The sequence below is a fragment of the Caretta caretta genome, chromosome 9 (assembly GCF_965140235.1).
Source record: "Caretta caretta isolate rCarCar2 chromosome 9, rCarCar1.hap1, whole genome shotgun sequence".
Classification (NCBI taxonomy): domain Eukaryota; kingdom Metazoa; phylum Chordata; order Testudines; family Cheloniidae; genus Caretta; species Caretta caretta.
The window spans coordinates 64874484-64896158 of record NC_134214.1 but is presented as its reverse complement, the minus strand read 5'-3'; the positions used below and the strand labels follow the sequence as shown (position 1 = coordinate 64896158).

The 21675-nt window shown below is 48.8% G+C and overlaps 1 protein-coding gene and 1 long non-coding RNA gene across 2 annotated transcripts in view; one reads left to right on the top strand and one right to left on the bottom strand.

The window, feature by feature from the left end:
• The window catches only part of LOC125642265 (uncharacterized), a 77653-nt gene that overhangs the window by 7041 nt on the left and 48937 nt on the right, over positions 1-21675 (top strand). The gene's annotated exons all lie outside the window — the stretch shown is intronic.
• Positions 14292-21675, bottom strand: part of LOC125642261 (glycine receptor subunit alpha-4) — a 40194-nt gene continuing 32810 nt past the window's right edge. The window contains exon 9 of the mRNA XM_048863281.2: positions 14292-18147. Coding sequence (XP_048719238.1) covers positions 17857-18147 — 291 coding nt within the window. The 3' untranslated portion in view covers positions 14292-17856. The remainder of the gene's footprint in view (positions 18148-21675) is intronic.

Below are 21675 nucleotides of genomic sequence, written 5' to 3'. Positions count from 1 at the left end.
CTGTATTCGCAAAAAGAAGAGGAGTACTTGTGGCACCTTAGAGACTAACCAATTTATTTGAGCATGAGCTTTCGTGAGCTACAGCTCACTTCATCAGATGTCTAGACATCACTGGTCTAGCTACATCTCGCAACGGTGTGAGAAATCCACCCCCTCATGCTCCCCTCACCCCTGGTGTCAACAGCACTAGGGAATTCTTCTGTCAACCTCATTACTGCCTCTCGGGGAGGTGGATTAACTACTCTGATGGGGGAACCCCTCCTGTTCCTGTAGATATGGTCTATGCTGAAGCGCTATAGTGGCCCACCTGCGACGATGCAGGGGCACCACTGTAGCATTTTAATCATAGACATACCCTTGCCTGGAAAACGAGGTCAATGACTGTGAGAGGTCGGTCCCGAAACCTCAGGGGTTTTGGCTTAGGCCTCAGGGTTTCTCAGGGCTTCAGACCTAGAGCCTCCCACCTGTCAGGGCTGAGCACCAAGGATACAGCAGGAGGGGACTGGGTGAGGGGCCATGCAGGGCACAAAGGAAACAGCTCAGAAGCCCAGCAGCTCTTCAGAATAACTTACAGCAAGAAAGGATGAAAAGCAACGTGTTTAATGTAACCCCCCTCCGAATGGCAGAGACCTGGGAGCACAAGGCCCAGGCCAGCTGGGATGAACACTTCCACACGATTCAGTTCTCATTTCTGGCAGGTCTGGGCAAACCACTGCACTAGTTCCACAGGCTCCCTGGTTGTTAGAGACCAAAGCAGGAGAAACACCCTTCTGTTGTACTTCATGCTGGTTCGAGATCATAAATGTTAGAAATTGAAAAGCCTATTAGGTCCCATACTACGTCTCCCTTCCAACATAGGGCTGTTCTCTATGATGCATTTACTAGTGTTTTATTTTGCTTACATTTAAATGCAACTTCCTTCAGGATCCTATCGCATTTTCATCACCGTGGTTGGAGATGAACGATTAGAATTAGTCTCCCTGCTTTTGTGGCTAGCTATGTCTGGTGTTAAGGTGTTTGGTGGAGTGGAAGTGCCGCCATAGTTAAAGGAGCAATAGAAGTTTCATTTTGGCAGGATATACATAATAATGGAGACAGTGCTCTACCACACACCCAGATCAAGCACTCAGAACTGGGGAAGTAAAGTCAGAATCCAAATCTGGATCCAGATCTAAATTTTGTAAATTAATCCTATTTTATACTGGATTGAAACACGTTCAACACACATAGGGTGCTGAACTATGAGGTGGATTCCTGAGTTCTGTTCCCATCCCTACCATTGACTGGGATTGTGAGTTTTGCCAAATCACATCAATGTTCTGGGCCTCAGTTTCCCCATCTGAAAAATAGAAATAATGAGACTGACCTCCTTTGTAAAGCACTCTGAGGTCTCTGAATGGAAAGTGTCATATATATATATACATATGTGCTAGGTATTATTATTTTATTATTTTACCTAAAGGGCCCCAAAGAGCTGTTCTGCAGTAATTGTTGCTTCCATGTGTTACCTGTTTTTCTGTCTCCAGGGCTGTTTCAATCCAGCACTCCATCCAGCACTAAATTCTCTTCAAACAATGTGCAGTGAAATTATGGCAATGGGGTTGGGTAATGCATGTTCCTTAGCTTGCAAAATTCCCAGCATGCACCAGCAGCAACGGGTGAAGGGTACTAAGCAGATGCAGCCCAGGGAGAATTTTCTCCATAGTATTTCCAGAGACCCATTTGATGAACCCCAAACCCGCCTGTCTCAAAGGGGGAAAGAGACTCTTCCCCATTGTGTGTGTGTGTGAGTGTAGATGTGTGTGTGAATGGAGCGCTGTCTGACCTTTACCTCTCAGGCCCTAGGAGTTTTGCAAGCAGTTGGGAGACTGTGCTGAAACTTGGCTGAGCCAGTGATGCATGAGGGGACATGGGAGTGATGGCGGAAAGCAGGGGGACAGATTAACTAATAGGGTTAAAATAGATTCATTTGGAGAAACAAAAGAATGTCAAATTAAAACAAAGGACACTTCCATCAAGTCTGTGCCACCCTGCCTCTGTCCCTCCTCTCTGTGAGCAGCCAAGAATACAGCTTGTGTGCCTTCTCTTCAGTTCAGGAAGGGCTGGAACTGCACACAGACCTATCTAATCTAATCAAATCTAATCTAATCTAATCTCCTACATTTACACGCAAAATCAAGCAACTTCTTATCCTTTTGCTCTGTGTTGGACCTGCAGATTATTTTTCATTAGAAGGGGTTTCCTTTTTAGCCTTTAATTTTCAGGCTATTTACCCATTTCTGGTGTTTTGCCCAAGCTGGCTCTGTCCCAGGAAAAGGGTCTGATTGCTGAGGCAGAAGTGAGTATTCAAGACAGGGAGAACTGGAGGTAGGGGTAAGGAATAAGTCAGGGAGCAAGGAGAGTTTGGTCCCAGGGAATATCAACCTCCAGTTACAGAGCCTGTCTGAAAGGAAAGCACCAATCCTTTTCCCTGGGTCTAGGTGGGAGGGGAGCACCTAAATGAGGAAAGGATTTATGTAGAAGGCCTGATTTTCAGAGGTACTGAATAATTAGAGGAGTGAGGGCTGAACACTTCTGCCAGTCACACCTGTGGAGGCTGAGCAGAGGGATATTTGTCATGAAAATATACCAGCCCAGACACAGAAACTACTTGTCCACATTTCCAATAGTGGTGCTAATAGGAAAAATGAATGTCTTCCTTGCCCAGCCAACACACAGTGTAACTGATTGGGGGAGTGTGCGGGAGAGCTTCCTCAGGCCAAGTTAGGGAGTGTTGAGGATGATGAGGACAAATGCAGAAAGTATGAGCCAAGAGCTAGAGGCCCCGTGGCATGGACATGCAGATGCTGAAAGGTTCCAAAGACCTTCAAAAAACTTGGAAGATATATTAGGGAGATGGAATGTTCTGCAACCACAGAACTGTATGGCTTCTCTTGCTACATGCTGAGTGTCCCGTGTGAAGTACTGAATGCTGTCTGCTCCCACTAAAGTCACAAGGAGTTGAGGATGCGCAGCTCCTTGGAGGCCCTGAATGATTTGTCTATAACGTAAACAGCAGTCAATAGGTGTGGCGCTCCACAAGCCAGGATCTATATTATGTGCCACCCTCTGCCCACGCTCAGCTAATGGCCCATTGCAGTCAATGCCTCGCTGATTCTGGAAAAGGTACAGTGTGGCGGAGGCTCTTGCTGTGCCTCTGAGAGAAACCATCCATGGGATTCTAACAAAAAGCTTGGGGGCAGGCCCTGGACCAAGATCATCTGTGAGACTGTACAAACCTGGACCACGGCCTGTACCTGCTGTTTGCAAACCAAAGGTGCACCAGATCCTCAGCTGTGGTGATTGGTGTAGCTTCATGGACATCAGTGAAGCCATGCTGATTTACACCAGCTGTCTGAGGATCTGGCCAATAATACCATATGTCCTGTTTGAAGTTGTCCTGTGGTGCCTGAGGCAGCCCAGTGGGCCTGCCTATGGGATCTTGTATTTAAATTAAATATTCTCTCCCTTCATTTACCTTCTCTGCCCCACCCCCAGTAGCAAGGAAAGAAAGATGCAGTAGGAGGGAAGAGCAAAAAGAGACCCTGGTAGGAGAGGTTCGCTGGATCTAGTTGATCACAAGTAGAAGGGAGAAGCTGTGCCTGCAGTGTTGGTAGCTGGAGGGGACTGAGCAGTGGTCACTAGTCTCCCAGAAGGCCACCGCTGCTGCTGTGCCTCTCTTCCCTTTGCATAACCAGATCCTTCTCTACCCCTGTCAGCAGCATGGGGCGCTCTTTGACAGTCCCCTCCACAGGAGGCATCGGGGGGCAGTGCTGCTTCCAGGTACAAGTGGGTGGTAGGATGTCTGCAGCCCACACAACAGTCACTCCTAGCTTCTGAGACAGGCTGCTGCTCAGGGCTTGCTTCCCCATGGCAGTGCTGCTCAGCCCAGAGAGGGGGCATGCCTTACACTGATAGCTGTTCTGGGAAGGCAGTGAGACAGACCTAGGGGACCTCTCCCCGTAAGCCAGATTCAGGATTCAGATTTAATTACATGATCACATACTTTTCCTTCCCGGGACCTCTGCCTTGTTCAGGGCACAGCATGGACGGTGCTCACTTAGTAAGCAGCTATTTCAGCATTTTGTTTTCTCCTCCTTATTCAATGTATGGCCCTAGACCTTATTTACTTCACACCATTCAAACCCTGCTCTGACGGCAGAACTGTTAATTTCCCCAGGGGCTTTTCTATGGTGTACATCACTAGAGTATCTGAGTGCTTTGCAAACATCAAGCTAGGAATGACTGTTGTGTGGGCTGCAGACATCCTACCACCCACTTGTACCTGGAAGCAGCACTGCCCCCCGATGCCTCCTGTGGAGGGGACTGTCAAAGAGCGCCCTGTGCTGCTGACAGGGGTAGAGGAGGAACTGGCTGTGCAAAGGGAAGAGAGGCACAGCAGCAGGGGTGGCCTTCTGGGAGACTAGTGACCACAGCTCAGTCCCCTCCAGCTACCAACACTAACATTTTCACAACACCCCCTTGAAAATAAGTTCATGGAGGGGGTGGCATGGAGTGGCTTACCCATTTATGGGGAGTCATGGCCTAGTCTATGCTTGCCAGGCTTCTTTAGGGAGAACAAACCTGTTTTGGCCCACCTGTAGAAGTCAACTGCCTAGGTGGCTGCTTGGCAGCTAATTGACTGATGAGCATCTGGACCTGATAAAAGGCTATCAGAGCACTCAGCAGAAGTCATTTGCTTGTTCAGCTCTCTAATCTTAGGGAGAAAGGGCTGAGTAGGTAAAAGGGGCTAACTGGCCTGAGTTACCACCCAGCTGCAGGAGGGGAGCTGGGAACTTCTGACCCACTGAGAGAGGGACTATACCCAGCTGCAGGACTAGGGCTGTGATAATCCTGAATACAAGGTGGGTAAGTATATCTGAGTTATTACACAAGCCTGGGGAAGGCTATGGGACTCCTGAATTCTGGAGAAGAGGCTTGCCTGGATTAGCACCTATGCTCCCAGAAGAGGAGTGGTCATGAGGGGGGGGTTTCACAGATATTTCCTGACAGCAGAGGAATGGTGAGACTTAGGAGTTCTGGGTTCCATTTCATGCTCTGGAGGGGAGTATGACTAGTGGCTACAAACTCTTCTGCCTATTATTCCAAAGCTGGACCCCTTCTACCCTGTTCCCCTCAAAGTTGTCCTAGCCTCAGTGCTGTCTCTTGCGCACCCCTGATCCCCATCCCATCCTCCTCACCTAGCCAGTCTGAATATCCATTTCCTAGGGTTCTCATCTCAGTCCAGTGTCCTTGCACAGCAAGTCTAATCTCACCTCTATGGACTCTCCATCTCAGTCTCTGTCTCCTCCCCCCCCCCATTCTGAGGATACTTGCCCAGTCATTCCCAGTTTCCTCCTTATCCCTGGCTCCTTTTTCCCTAGTCTCTTTGCCCAGCCAGTTCTGGTCTTCCTCCACAAAGCTCGTTGTCCCAGTCTCCTTCCCCACCCTCCCCCTCGATTCCTGCCTACAGGTCTGGCCATTGTCCCATTTGCACTTGAATCTGGCAGCTTCCTCTTCCATGCTGCCTGTACCCAGTAAGGGGGGCACTGAGATCACTGGAGAGGCTACCTGCCCTTCGTTCTGGTGCCCAGCTTGACCTGGTCCGTGGGAGCCCAGAACTGCAATTGCAGGGAGAGTCCTGCTCATTTCCATGCTGGTGTGGAACATGCTGTGAATCTTCAGTGAATTTAGCTGTTAAATTCTAGCAAGTCTTTACTGAGTATGTTCAAACCACATGTATTTCTCCCCCATGTGTCCCCACCCAAAAGTCTATAACTTGGCTGACGTTTTTTGCAGGGACGGCAAAAAGGCAAGCCCTGGCCCACAGGCTACCCCCATGCCAACCTTCAAGTCCCTGCTCCAAAGCAGGGGCATTAGAGCTTCTCAAAGAAAAAAAGCTTCCAGGATTGTTTTTAACATGGGTAAAACTACATACCTTTCCTCAACATTGTTCGCAGAAACAGTTGAACCATTTTGGCTGAAATTTTCCAAAATTCCATCTGAGGCAGACACCTGTCAGGAAAACTTCAGCCCAAATGGTTAAAATTCAATGCAACTGAAAATGGTCATTTATAATGGGAAGTGTCAGGTAACCTTAATCATAGCCAGAGCTACCAGTCCTGCCTCTAATATCTGTTTGTATCTATATCTCTATGTCCCTAACTAGCCATTTGGCTGGCAGTCCAGAAAATGCCAGTGCTGATTAAATTCACCCTACTGCCTGAGAGCCAGATTAACCCCTGGTATAATTCCAATGACCTTAATTTACACCATCAATTAATTTGGCCCTGGCTATTGGCTCGAGGCCTGGGGCTGCTTCTCTGAGAGTCTGACAACCACTGTGATGTCTCTCTAGATTCAAACAGAGCAGGCAGAAAATGGTTTGTGTGCCTGATGCGAAGCCCAGTGAAGGGGTTATGTAAGGATCTTTACGTCAGTGATCTGAACACAGGACTGGCAGCCAGGAGTCCTGTGCTCTGCTCCTGACTTGCTGTGTGTCTTTGGGAATGGAGCATGCTTGGCACCTCAAAGGAACGGGCCCTTACTTTCGTAATCAGTGCAGCAGTTCATAGCCTCCTGCATGGATGGCAATGTCAGGCTCAGCGTTGTGTACATCTCCCTCTGAGGAGTGAGCAACCCCCTGCAGTGCTGTGAATATGGGAACTGAGAACTGCACAAAAGTGCTTGGGAACCAGGAGGGAGTTTGAGCTGCCTGATGCCCCTAGGCTGGCAGTGTGTCTCTAGCTCTGGGGAAGGGGAAAGGATCAGTTGCAATTTGCCATTCTCTCTCCCTCCCCCTCCACCCCCCCACAGTTACACTGAGAAAAGAATCATTCAAGCTGCTATGCCGGAAGGGCAGAAACCAAGTGCCTTCTTCTATCACTGCCTCTCTTGTAGGGAGGCTGCTCGTTGTCATGGTTACCACATCAGTCAGACAAGGGAGTTTAAAGGAGTAATTTTGGGACAGAGCTGCTGGCTAGGGAGGGAGACCTCAGGAAGCCTGGCAGGGGTGAGAAGAGTGCCCTGCTCCTTCCCAGTTCACACTGGGGGAGTGGGACCCTGGGACCTCCTGGTGCTAATGGGCAGAAGGCACAAGGGGTGCATAGGGTTTACAGGGATCCCCTAGTCAGATCTTTGCATAACAGTTCACCAAAGGGTGGCATGTGAGGTCTCTAGCTGAGAACCAGTAGCCCACTGGTTGTCATAATTATTGTGAAATACATGGATGGAGGAACTTAAGGCATCACATATCTATACTATAGCTATATTGGCCAGTGGGGACAAGGTAGGTAGAAGGGATTGGAGAACAGGGTGGATGGTCGAGATTGGGCCCAAGAGAATCAGGGAGTGGGCCAGAGGTGGCTGCAGCAGGGGCTGAGGTGGGTAGGCCTGCCTGAGCAAGTATAGGTGGGCTAGACTGAACTAGAGATACCAAGCACACAATGGTCACGTTCCCTGGAAGTACTGCACCTGGCTGGAGGCCACCTCAGCCTGTCAAGGCGCTGGCGTTTTTGCTGCTTAGGTGGTTCTGGGCAATGCCAGTTTGAGCGCCAAAAACTGAGTGCCAGCTTATTTCACTTGTTTGGCCCTAAGCAATGAAGCAGGCTGAGTTGTCTGTGCCCACTTGTGATGTGGAGCCTCTACTAGGGAGGGAGGCCAGGAACAGGCCAGCATCCCCACTGAAAGCATTCCCCCAGGGCTGAGCAAAAGTGGTGATGTTTGGGAGAAGGCCGAGGTCAGGTTTAGGTGGAGAAAAGGGGGAGGCAGATGGTTCTAAAAGGTACGAGCCAGTGCTTTGCCCTGCACACCATTAGTGAGAGGCCAGGGCTGGGCTGTCGCTCACAGATCAGCTCTATTGAAACTTGGCTGTGAGGACAGAGGGAGATTGATGTTAGCTCCAGAGTGGAGCGATCAGCTGTGATCTCTGCTTCATCCTGATGCCAGCTGTCAACAAAAGCACTGGCCCTTCATGGTACTGTAGAGCTGTCCAGGCTGCCCTGAGTCTCCGAGGACAGCTGGCAATTCTCTAATGCTGGCTCCTGACCAGCTTGGAGAGGGGAGGGCAGATATGGGGGTGGGAGGTGAAGGGGCAACAGGGGGAGGAGCTGTCAATCAGTTAACTGCAACCCTAGGGCCGGCTATGTCCCAAGTAAACCTCACCCTTTGCTTCCCACCAGTGAAATAGCTCTAAGAAGCGGGACTTGGGGTTTCTACCAGAGATGAGACCCCTCGTTAAGATCTTTCTCCCCTCCTCCTCCCCCCGCGTGAGCTTGTATTGCTTCCAAAGCGACCAGAGCTACTGTGTGAGACTCAGCATATTTCTACAACTCTCTAGAGACTGGTTTATGTTCACTGACTCTCTGGGAGCCACGGAGGGGGTCAGCCTCTGAAATACATGCCCCAGCTGTAGCTTTTGCATGGGGGCTGTGACCAGGCAATTGGTGATCGTGCTGCCTGGGCAGTGGGCAAACTTTGGCTGCACCCTGGGCAGTTAATATAGGGCACTGAAGTAGGGATGAGAGAGGAGGCAAGCAGGACCCAGGGTTGACATGACTTTGGCTGGGCTGTTTATAGCTGTAGTGGTTCTGTGAACTCATTAAAGGGCTAAGTAGGGATCTGGGGAAATGTTAATTAAGTTGTTAATCTTGCCCCGGCGTATATCTCTATTAGGCTGTGTCTGTACCTAGCACTGCAGAGGAGATAGAGGCATATTTGGCTTTCCGAATGGAAAGAAGAAGAAAGCACCTTTTATCACCCTGAGGGGTTAAAAGGAGAAGGGCTCTGTGTGTGCATGAGGGGAAGTGTAGGGCTGTATTCATGGAAATTCATCCAGTGTGCCTAATTCTGATCTTGCACTAATGAAACTCAATTGATTCTGTGATCTGACTTACAGCGATGAGAGTGAAAGTAGACATCACCTACTTATGAGTGAGATACACATCCACCTTATTCCCACCCCACAGGTCCCACAAGCTCCACAACCTGAGGGAGACCGCCTAAGCCCCTCACTAGAAAGCTGGCTCTGGTATGATAGCCTTTCTGCTAGGAGGCCATAATAACTAGCTCTTCCTGCCTGTGCATGAGGGTAGGTTATATTTCCTTTCACTGTACCAGTGCTTGCTCTTGGCTCGAATGGAGGGTGCGGAGTGGGGGAAAGGGTCTAGTAATTCTGTTGTGAGAGAGCCACAGGGTTTAGAGACTATTCATTTCTTGGAAGGGTTGGAGCCTCCTATGGATTTTTGCTATGACAACAGGTAGGTTGTCCCCCATTCCCACTGCTTGACTGGATTCTAAGGTCAGGCCGACTGGATTCTTGAATCTAGGGAATCCATGTGCTGGGGTCTGTGGGGGCAGGGGACTGTCAGGTATGTTACAATATAAAATGTTTCTGTCACAAGGTCAGGATTAACCTAAAATGAGCCTAGGGAGACAAGCTGATGTGAGAGGCACATACTAGGAGTCCTGAGACCAGAGGAACGTAATGCCAGGCCTGCTGACCACCGGACGGGCACATGGAGGACACAGTGGGAGTTCAAAGGACACTCTGAGAAGCCTGTAAGGCTAGCTGGGACATAATGACCTGTGGTGTAATATATAGGAGACCCAGGGACAAGGGGAGGGGCATAGGGCCACTGAGTGATGTTAGGATTTAGATATTCAGGACTGTCGGTAAAGGCCTGTACTCAAAGAATTTAGGTGTATTCTTATCACTTAGCTAGTTATAGAGGTATAAAAGAGAGAATCAAAAACACTGTCTGCCGGTGTAAGGGCCTTCTCTTACTGTGACAGTCTGAGGCCCTGTTGTTAGGCTAAGGCCTTTGGCTAAGCAACAGAGGCAGCCATAAACTGTGAAGCGACGGGTCACATCCTCACATTCCAAACTAGTCACATTGAAAGAAGGTGCTATTGGGCTGTTAGGAATACAGTCCTGTCCTGATAATGCCTACCACCTCCAGAGAAAGGGAAGTGCCTAGAAAATGTAAAAGGAAACTTAGTTTGATAGCATCCTGTCTGGCAAGAACTCGCTTATCAATAGCTGGGATGTGAAATCCTCACTTCTGTATTGTTTTGTCATTATAGTTCCCACTTTGCTATTGTTTGTCTGTATAATCTCAGTCTGGTTCTGTGATTGTTCCTGTCTGCTGTATAATTAATTTTGCTGGGTGTAAACTAATTAAGGTGGTGGGATATAATTGGTTACATAATCATGTTACACTATGTTAGGATTGGTTAGTTAAATTTCAGGAAAATGATTGGTTAAGGTATAGCTAAGCAGAACTCAAGTTTTACTATATAATCTGTAGTCAATCAGGAAGTGGGAGGGAGTGGGTGTGGGAGATGGTAATGGGGGTAAGGAAATTGGAATCATGTTTTGCTAAAGGGGGAAATGGGAACAAGGACACAGGTGTAAGGCTCTGTGGTTTCAGAGCTGGGAAGGAGGATACTAAGGAAGGAAATTGGAATCATGCTTGCTGGAAGTTCACCCCAATAAACATCGAATTGTTTGCACCTTTGGACTTCGGGTATTGTTGCTCTCTGTTCATGCGAGAAGGACCAGAGAAGTAAGTGGGTGAAGGAATAAGCCCCCTAACAAGTGACCATAGCTGTGGAATGTTGGGCTGAGTAATCGTAGAAGTAATAGTGGAGATTCAGTGACCACAGGTGGAGATGTACAAGAAGCTCAGGTTTTGACCGAGGCACATCCAAAACCATTTTGAGAGTCTATCCTCTGAAGTTATTAGGATTAGCGAAGGAGAAGATGCTGAGGAAACTCCAGGGGGATTCAGCCAAGGTTTTCTCATCTGCTGGCCCAATAGGGGCATCCGCACAGGGGAATGGAACTGGGTCTCCACCATCAGTTTCTGGGTCCATGGAGGAGAGTGGGGGATAGTGTTATAGATGTGACTCTTCACAGGTTTGAGATGATGTTGGGCATGTGGAGGGGGCTATGCCTCTGACTCCTTTCGGGCTATGCCTTCACTGCAGTGTTAATGCCAGTGATCGGCACTGCGCATGAGTGGCTGCTGCAAAGCCGTGCCTGAGTTACTGGGGGTGTGTTACCAGCCTGAGGGAAAGCATGACCCTGTCTCAACTCACATCCCCAGCCAGGACAGCTAGCCTGAGCTGAAAGCTCCCTCAAACTCCTGTGAGGGGGTTTTGTGTGTGGATGGGAGGGGAGAAGGGGGCTAGGGGCTGCAGCCAGGTAAGAGCCCAGGCTGACGCTGTAGTGAAGATGTCCCTCAGGTGAAGGTGCCAAGGAAGAAGCATGGCCTGCCTCAGAGGAGAGGCTGCAGGGAGAGCTCTAAGGGGAAGACAGCTGTCGGTCTCTGGCCAGCAGGCATGGTGCTCGCTGGGCCTTGGGAACAAAGGGATATAAAGAGAAAATACCAGCCTAGCCATGGAGGCTGGAGGCACAGCCCGGGGAATTTTCCACACACAGTGTGACTGGCACTCCTGAGGGGAGCTTGGTGGCAGCTGACTGAGACAGGGCTTCTGAGGGGGCATGGGATCCCAAGCCAAGCGGAGGGATAAGTGCAACTCTACCCCCATCCCCACAATCAGCAAATGCAGGAGGCTTCCTAGCTACAGCCCTGGAGTGCTGGGCTCAGTAACTGGCTGTGTAATGGCTAATGAAACAAGACAATCACTGCCAATTATGTCAGAAAAATCACCACTGGAGATGGAGATAACGACATCCCAGTGCAATTCTGTGCCAGGGCTGCTTCCCACCTGTGGCTGCCCCCATCTTGAGTCCGGGCTGCTGCATGCGCTGTTAACAGCCCACAGCAGGGAAAGCCAAGAGCACTGTTTACAATTGATTGAGGCCAGCATCGCCCTATGGAAACAATATGATCCTGAATGAGGGCTTTACTGAACGTGCACTCACTATACCAGGCTTGAATGCCCACTAAAGGCATACTTATCAGCACCTTCCCTCCCTATGTAACGAGCTATTATATTGCTGATGCACCTGCCACTGTGAGATCTCAGGGTGGTTGACATCCCCTACCTGGTACAATTAGAACTGCTTTCACTGTGTCAGGGACCCTGTACTGCTCAATGGAGATTCTCCTTTGGCTCTAGGGGCAGATGCCTGTGTTTTTGGAGCAGAGGGATTTGAGATCTTGCCTTGATGCTGCTGGGAAGTTCAGAGTGGCCGTGGCATGCAGCATAGTGACAGTCCCAGGAGACATGGATTTGTAATGTCCCATGGGAAGGCTGCACTCAAGACAGAGCAGACCATAAACACAAGCAAGATAAGCTTCTGTGGGCCCTTCAGTTACATGTCCTCCTACTATGTGGGGAGAGAGGCCCTAGACTACTTCTGGGGTTTCCACAGTCATTTTCTTGCTCGGGGCCTTGCTGGCTATAAGGGAGGCCTCTCATCAGGAGATATGAGTGGAATGGGACAACATGCCCCAAAGGTTGTGCTGCAGAAGTGGGGTGGATAGAATCTGTGTTCTCTGCTTAGATTGATAGGTTTCCCATCTCCTGACTTGAGCCCTCAGCACAGGAAGTTGCTCTAGAAGTGAAGATGGGAGAAGGGGTGGGAAATTGTGTGTGTGATTAGCCCTGGAGGATGAGGCCTTCCATGTGGCTCAGCACTAATCTGAAGTGAGGGGGAGCTCAGTCCTGGCCTCTGCTGAGACTGAGAAGGGGCCAAATGCACAGTGATGGGGAAGGGATTGTGATGGGGACACCTGTCCGTGGAGTCCCATCAAACTCATTGCATACAGGCCAAAGAGCAAACATCAGACCATAACAACTTTAATTCACTGCCACAGCAAGCTGGGTCTGAACAAGTGACCCCTGGCCATTACTTGATCTACACTGAACTCTGTCTGGCAGTCTCCCACTGCTGGTCTAACACAGACTTGGTTCTAACAGTGTTCGGAACAGCAGGAGCACTAGCGTGGATCAGCCACTGACTGTGTAACCACAGCTTTGAGCAGAGTTAGGTCAATGACACAGCTCTTTTCTTTTCTTTCTTTTTTTTTTTTTTAAATAAAAGAAAAAAGAGCCTGTGGCTGATCTACACTAGTGATCTCAGTGCTAGAGCAATGGTGGGAGGTTTCAAAGACAGCTCAGTGCAGATGCAGCAGATAAGGTGAAAGGCTCCAGTCCCCAGAGCCAGTCAGCCCCCAAGGGCCTGGATTTTCCTTAAGGAAGTCAGAAGACACTAGTAGAGGGCAGCACTACCTAATTCTCTCAGCTCCTCTCTCAGAGTCCGGGCCTGACACCAAGCCTTGTGTCTATGGCACTCCTTGTGCAGGAGCACCTGGGAAGGTTTAACGAGATCTCTCACTTCAGACCCTTTCCTTTGACATGCAGCCCCTGCACTAGCTTGTCCTCTCATCATTGCTGAGAAGGAGCTTCTGCAATTTCATTTAAATAGAGATGACTGAAAATGAACCTCTGCAACCAGCCTTAGGGTCCTTGATATCCACAACACTATTAACACCGTAGGAAAACAATAATGAATATGCAATGCACTTCTAGTCAGTGTCCCCTCTGAGGAACAGGGATGGTCAGTGTAAATAAGTCTCCTTTTTTTTTTTTTGTAACAAATGAGTGTTTGCTTATTTAATTTAGACTAGTACCTGTTAGTAAATATTAACCCTTTTTTTGTTCTTGTATAGTAAATTCATTTACATATTAATTATTCTCCCAAAATCTTTATGGTATTAGCAAAAAGTGTGTTTGAATTCTAAAAGTGTTGATTTTTAACCTGTGAGTGACCTATATTCAGGAACTTCATGTGATCAAATATTAGACTGTACTTCATTATGGCTGGTGCCTCCAAGCCTATAGGAAAATAGGTGTCCGTGGAGTCCCATCAAATTCATTGCATACAGGCCAAGGAAACAGTGGTTTCTCTGGCGCAGGTTGAGGGGTGTATGCAACTTGTGTCAAGGCTGAAATGACTGTGGAGACTGAATTCCTTCAGATCCCAGGAGAGGGTGGTTTCTCTGCAACAGCAGAGTTCAGATCTGTTGGTGAAAAAGAGCAAACAAGGGATGCACAGGTTTGAATGACAAAGGAGACTAAATAGCCCTTGTGCTGTTGAAGATGCTATTGTGACCCTCTGCTTCACACGGGACCAGCAATGGCGAAAGCAAGAACAGGCAAGAATGGTCTCCTCTTTGACGGGAGTAGGAGGCATGTGGGAGGTGGCAGCAGGTCAAGACTGACAAGTGTTGTTGCAGTGTTAAACTAAATCCCTTCCTCTATAAATAACACTGTCAATATTAATGAAAACCCCAGATACATTTTATTTGTGTAGGAAGATCAATGCTGTTTAAAAATCCCTCATTTCAAAACTTGACACTTCTCCAGATGCCATACAATGTATGCACCTCTGGCGCCTCAAGGCTCCTCAGTGCCAGGAGAGAACAGTTAGCAGTTTTGCAGTATAGAGGAAGTGACTTTATACCAGCTGGAGGATCACTTTCAGTGGCCTCAAAGACCTGATCTGTCCAAAAGCAAGTCTAAATAGTCCTGTTGAGTTGTGTTTGGGCCAAACCTACCAACCAGGACTCAGAATCAACAACAAAACAGAGGGAGAGAAATATCTAGTAAGCCTGTATGACTTATGGGGACGTTACTAGGCCCTATCAACATGGGTGGAACAACACAGTCTAATTGATTTGTGGCCAAATAGGGTTCTACCATAGTTTGGCCACTCCTAGGGGAAACCCGGCTGTTACACTGACTCCTTTGAACAAGTCACTTCACCTTTCTGCCTCCATTTCCATGCCTAAAATGGGAACAGCAATATCCACCTACCCACTGATCCCAAAGGGGCAGGGCGAGATTTAATTCATTAGTGAATATTTGTAAAATTTGTGGATGACAAAAAGCGCTATGCAAGCCCAATCTTGTGAGGTGCTGAGCACCCTTGTTGGGTTAAATTCTGATGTTCTTACTCTAGTGTTATTTGGGCAACTGATGTCGGTGGGGGTATGGCCTGAGAAAAGACTAAGAATTCTCTGTGTCTCTAGATTTGTATAAGGTTGCTCATCACTGTGGTATCTGGGCACATGATGTGACTGCAGTAGGGAGCTGAGGGCACTAGACCTTTTTCTGGGGTATTATTACAGCAGATAGAGCTGTTGTGACCTGCACTCTGCCCCTTGTTTTCCTGGTCAGCAAAGCTGCTCTCCAGTCTTTTGGCTTTGAGTCTGTATGTGCTGGGGCTGAGGTGGTGGTCTGGCACCAGCTGACTGGGGGCCTGGCTCCAGTCAAAGAGGCTCCCTTGTTCAGCTCCGTTACTGTCTCTGGGGCATTGTCTGTAAAGTTTCTCAACAAGGCGGATTTGTGCTGTTTGCCCATCTGGACCAGATCTACAATAAGAGGCACTGTGAGATTCGCCAAGACCTTTCCCCCTTTCTGCAGCCTGGCGCTTGGCCCCAGGCATGCAGAGATTTAAAGGGACACCCGCTGCTCACTGTGCTGTGGCTTGCACTTGCCTGTAACAGGCTTCTAGACCAGTGACCATCCCACTTCTCCTGACAAGGCTGTCCTTGTCCACCTGGCAAACACTAGTTGCCTCCCTTGCCCCACCTTGCGTGTGGAGTGGAAGCCCCAGACATGGCTGTACAGCATGAGCACCAGCATCTCTGAGGAGGTGAGTCCTGCTTTGGGCACTGTCTGGGTTAGTTACATGTGAGCAGAGGGAACAGGCGAACCCAAAATGCCAGAGAGGGAGAATGATGGCACAAATATTTTTTGGGTTTTTTTTGTAGGACCTAAATAATGTTGCCTATTGCTTTTATTTCTTGGGGCAGAGCAGTGGATTTTTCTAAAATATTTCAGGTCTGCTCTTCCCCAGATTATTCGAATCCTTAAGATTCAGGCCTAAGTTACTTGACAAAACAACCTTGAAGCAACTCCACTGATTTCAATAGAATTACAACAGCGGTGAATTTGACCCAGTTTAAAATGATTCAGAGAGCCTAGTGGTGTTGGAAAGGGAAAACAGGTGGGGAATGGAAGGAGATTGGCGAGGGCCAATACTTCCTCCTCCTGCCCCTGTTATGGGTGAAAACACATTCACCCCTTCCTGTCCCAGCAGGACTTTATCTTGCTCTCACTGCAGCTGGAGGCAACTCCACAGGCGAGATCAAAGGAGCTGATCCAGGGACACTAGCCATCCCCAGACTCATTCCCCTCTGCTATCAGACAAGAAGGCCAACAGCACCTAAGAGAACCCTGCTGCCCAACAAAACCTTTTAAGGGAGATTAACTTTGAGTCCGACCTTGCCAGTTACTAAGCACCTCCTATTTGGTTCTGAGCACCATTAAGTTCCAGTTTAACTAGTGGGATTTAGGGGTGCTCATCACTCTCAGAATTGGGCCCTTATTTATTCTGACCTTTTAAAAACCTCTCCTTTCACTCCTACACCTGAAATCTGCGTGGGAGCTCTGCCTAACATGCAAGCTCAGGTGGCTCTGTTCACTTTGGCAAGAGAAGAGAAGGGGAGTGGACTGGCTGGATCATGAGGAGAACTGGGAATGTTTCTTCACAGAGTAACTCAAGAACATAAATATAGCCCCCTAGACAGACCCTTGAAGCCTTTTCCTTTACCAGACCTGGCTCCAGTGCTCTCTGCCTTACTGCCATTTTCATGCCCCAGTCTTCTGACCAGTCTCCTCAGAGTCTCAGCGAAGGCTGGGTGTCTTGCACTTGACATGCTCATCAAAAGGGGTGCCCCCCAGCAAGCGCCTCTACCCCGTGGCCATAAAGAATCAAGGGTAAGAGCGAGGAGATGAGAAGGCCAAGAACGTAAATATCAGAGGAAGAGTTGATTACCCTATGGTGTCCACTGCTGCCTGGCCTGGTTTGCATGGCTGGATGGTCTTTGCCAGTTTAAGAAGAGCTCAAGATCTCATCAATAATCACAGTGGCAGCACAGCCCCCCCCATCACCATGCTAGGTTGTTGGCAGCTGGAGGATGGTACACAACCCTTCTAGCAGCATAGTGCATCCTAGCACCATGCTGAGGCTGTGTTGGGAGCACCATTATGGTGACTTTCATCCAGTCTGACCATGAATTGACTGTTGCCCACATTTCCAAAGCGGATTATGGAAAAGGACAGCACCCCCAGTAGCAGGGCATTGCCAAGGTAGGGCATTAGCAAGGTGGGTTATATCTGGGTTAAGGAGGACAGCACCTCCAGCAGCAAATACCCTCTGTCACTTTGCTGGGGTGTTGTGAGATGGCACCTGTCCAAGTTGTGCCACACAGTAGCCTAGCACCCCCAGCTCTGTACTGGTGGGGGTACTGGAAAGATGGAGTGTCCCATTTTAGACTGATACACTCCCAGCCGTACATCATCCCATGTTACCATGCTGATTATGTATTGGTGGATGGAACATGTCTCTGTTTTGGAGGGCAGCAGCTCCAGCATCATAGCACCCTCTAAAGCCATACTGGGGAGTTGGACGATGAGCTTATCTTGGTTATGGACAGCTGCAGTGCAGCACTCCCCCAACTCCTTGCTAGGAGATGGAGCATGTCTAGATGATAAAGGCCAGTGCCTCAAGCAGCACAGCGAACCCCAACGCCATGCTAGGGTATGGGTGGATGGAGCACGGCCAGGTCCTTACGGGCAGCATAGTGCCCCCTAACACCATGCAGAGTGTGCCCAAGTTTCTCAGCTGGTACTAGAAGTTCTGGGTCAGAGAGAAACAAGGTCCTGGCAAAGCTACTAGTGTCCTGACTGGTGTTGGTGGAAGGTTCTAGCCCACACAGCAGTGTGCACATGAGACTGGGAAGACGTAGCGGCTCCCCTGCCTGGCGCCATGTCACATTAGGGTGCCTGGTGGATGTCCTCGGACCGCAGCACTTTGTAGATCACCCAGTAGAAGATGTTAAACACCAGGAAGGTGAAGGGGAAGACGGCTCGGGAGATAGTGTCGATCCGCTTGGCCCTGTCGACATAGCGCCTAAGGATTGCCTCTCCCTCCCTCAGGAAGGGTGTCGGTGGAGTGGGGCTGTAGATGCTGGGACCCTCCACGGTGCTGCCATCCTTCACATGCAGGCAGTGGCCTAGGCCGTAGCCACGGAAGTAGAAGCGGCTCTCACGGACAACCTCTTCCTCCTGGAGAGATGCAGATGAGAGGGGAAGGGAATGGCATGTGAATTCAGTGTCACTGGCCACAGTTAGACACCAGACAGTGAGAGATGGTGTTGCAGGAGTGTCTATACAGGGAGTGTATATATACACATGGCTTGTTTTGATTATATACAGTGTAGCTGTATACTGTGTGGAGATGTGTGTGTATATATAGTCCTACATATACACACTATCTGTACCAGCACATGGATATATCGAATTTAGAAATACCAAATACCGTCACACACATTTGTAAGTCTGGATTGTGCAGGTAGAAGGGTCAGGCTAGCAGATCCCATAGCAGGAAGTCCCACTGTAGCCAATGGGATTGTGCATGGGCCCAGGGGTTCACACTCACGCATGCCTTTGCTGGGCCAGGGCTGTGTTTTCCATGCATCTGTCCTATAGGCAGTGATGTGTGAGTAGCTAAGACAGTGGTTCTCAACCTGCGGGTCGCTTGTGGACCCATCAGCACACAGCTGTGACATCCTCAGGGCCATACAGGTAGTGTGTGTGTATATATATATATTGTGTGGATGTGGCCCACATAAATAGAGAGAGCTTTTGCATATGCGGCCTACAATGGTAAATAGGTTGAGAACCACTGAGCTATGATAATCATAGACTTTAAGGTCGGAAGGGACCATTATGATCGTCTAGTCTGACCTGCACAACGCAGGCTACAGAATCTCACCCACCCACTGCTGTAACAAACCCCTAACCTATGTCTGAACTACTGAAGTCCTCAAATCATGGTTTAAAGACTTCAAGGTGCAGAGAATCCTCCAGCAAGTGACCTGTGCCCCATGCTGCAGAGGAAGGCGAAAAACCCCCAGGGCCTCTGCCAATCTGCCCTGGAGGAAAATTCCTTCCCGACCCCAAATATGGCGATCAGCTAAACCCTGAGCATGTGAGCAAGACTCACCAGCCAGACACCCAGGAAAGAATTCTCTGTAGTAACTCAGATCCCACCCCATCTAACATCCCATCACAGGCCATTGGGCATATCTACTGCGAATAGTTGAAGATCAGTTAATTGCCAAAATTAGGCTATCCCATCATATCATCCCTTCCATAAACTTATCAAGCTTAGTCTTGAAGCCAGATATGTCTTTTGCCCCCACTGCTTCCCTTGGAAGGCTGTTCCAGAACTTCACTCCTCTGATGGTTAGAAACCTTCATCTAATTTCAAGTCTAAAATTCCTGATGGCCAGTTTATATCCATTTGTTCTTGTGTCCACATTGGTACTGATCTTAAATAATTCCTCTCCCTCTGTGGTATTTATCCCTCTGATATATTTATAGAGAGCAATCATATCTCCTCTCAGCCTTCTTTTGGTTAGGCTAAACAAATCAAGCTCTTTGAGTCTCCTTTCATAAGACAGACTTTCCATTCCTCGAATCATCCTAGTAGCCCTTCTCTGTACCTGTTCCAGTTTGAATTAATCTTTCTTAAACATGGGAGACCAGAACTGCACACAATATTCCAGATGAGGTCTCACCAGTGCCTTGTATAACAGTACTAACACCTCCTTATCTCTACTGGAAATACCTCGCCTGATTTATCCCAAGACCGCATTAGCTTTTTTCACGGCGATATCACATTGGTGGCTCATAGTCATCCTGTGATCAACCAATACTCCGAGGTCCTTCTCCTCCTCTGTTACTTCCAAGTGATGCGTCCCCAGTTTATTATAAAAATTCTTGTTATTAATCCCGAAATGCATGGCCTTGCACTTCTCACTATTAAATTTCATCCGATTGCTATTACTCCAGTTTAATATTAATTAATTATTCATCCGTTCCACATAGTGTACTTCCCCCAAAGATCTGGAGCAGGAACCAGTTACGTGTACATACCAGCATAGAAAAGCCAGGAAATCACTGCTAAGTGCTTATCCAGCCCTGGTAACCTCTGAATTATTTTACGCACAACGTTCCCACCTCCGCGCACACAGCGTGCAGCCTGCACCTCGGGTCGGGCGGCAGAGCCGGGGATGGCTCTTCTCAAATTGCTCAGGAGGTTGAGGGGGCGTAGTGGAAGGAAATGGCTTGCATGCATGGTGGCAGGGTTCCAGTGGATGGGTGTGTTTCAGGGTGTTGTGGCTGATGGGAGGAACGGCGTGTTTGTAATAGCAGTCATCAGGGGTGTGAGGAGGATGCGCGCTGGGTTTTAGCAGTAGCTGATCGGGGGAAGGTTGAATGTGGAGGTGGAGGGAGGAGGCCAGTGCATTGCATGGTATGCAGGTGATGTAAGAGCTGAAACCATTGCGCCTCTCCCCTCAGCTTCTCTCACTCCAGGCCTTCCCCATGCTGTCTACACACAACCCTGCTCCCCCACATCCTCACCTGCCCCCCATATTTCTCCTGCATAGCCCCTCGCCACCCGCCTCCCCCATGCTGCTGCTGTATGATGGGTGAGCAGAGCAATAGGAGTAACCAGAGGGCAAATGGGGAAGAGGATTGTGGTGGGGGAGGTCAGGGCCTCCACATCAGTGCTTGAAGGACTCCCCAGTGCACTGAGGCAGCAGCCCCGCTGCGAGCCCCTGATGCACCATTGCCTTGGTGCAGATGCCGACGCCCCCACTGTTTGCTGCTTGGGGTGCTTGAGAGCCATGGCAGCAGCGTCCAGGAAGCCAAAGTAAAGTGTCCCTGCCTGGAGACATTATCCTTGGAAGAGTTACCAGGCCAGGGCTGGAGAATATAAGAACGGCCATACTGTGTCAGACCAAAGGTCCATCTAGCCCAGTATCCTGTCTTCCAACAGTGGCCAATGCCAGGTGCCCCAGAGGGAATGAACAGAACAGGTAATCATGAAGTGATCCATCCCCTGTTGCCCATTCCCAGCTTCTGGCAAACAGAGGCTAGGGACACCAACGCTGCCCATCCTGGCTAATAGCCATTGATGGACCTATCCACCATTAATTTATCTAGTTCTTCTTTGAACCCTGTTATAGTCTTGGCCTTCACAACGTCCTCTGGCAAGGAGTTCCACAGGTTGACTGTGTGTTGTGTGGAAAAAAATACTTCCTTTTGTTTGTTTTAAACCTGGTGCCTATTCATTTCATTTGGTGGCCCCTAGTTTGTGTGTTATGAGAAGGAGCAAATAACAATTTCTTTCTTACTTTCCCCACACTAGTCATGATTTTATAGACCTCTATCATATTCCCCCTTAGTCGTCTCTTTTCCAAGGTGAAAAGTCCATACTCCTAATAATTTTTGTTGCCCTTTTCAGAATGTTTTCCAATTCCAATATATCTTTTTTGAGATGGGGTGACCACATCTCCACGCAGTATTCAAGATGTGGGTGCACCATGGATTTATATAGAAGCAATTGGATATTTTTGATCTTATTATCTATCCCTCTCTTAATGATTCCCAGCATTCTGTTCACTTTTTTTGACTGCTGCTGCACATTGAGTGGATGTTTTCAGAGGTCTATCCACAATGACTCCAAGATCTTTTTCTTGAGTGGTAACAGCTAATTTAGACCCCATCATTTTATATATATAT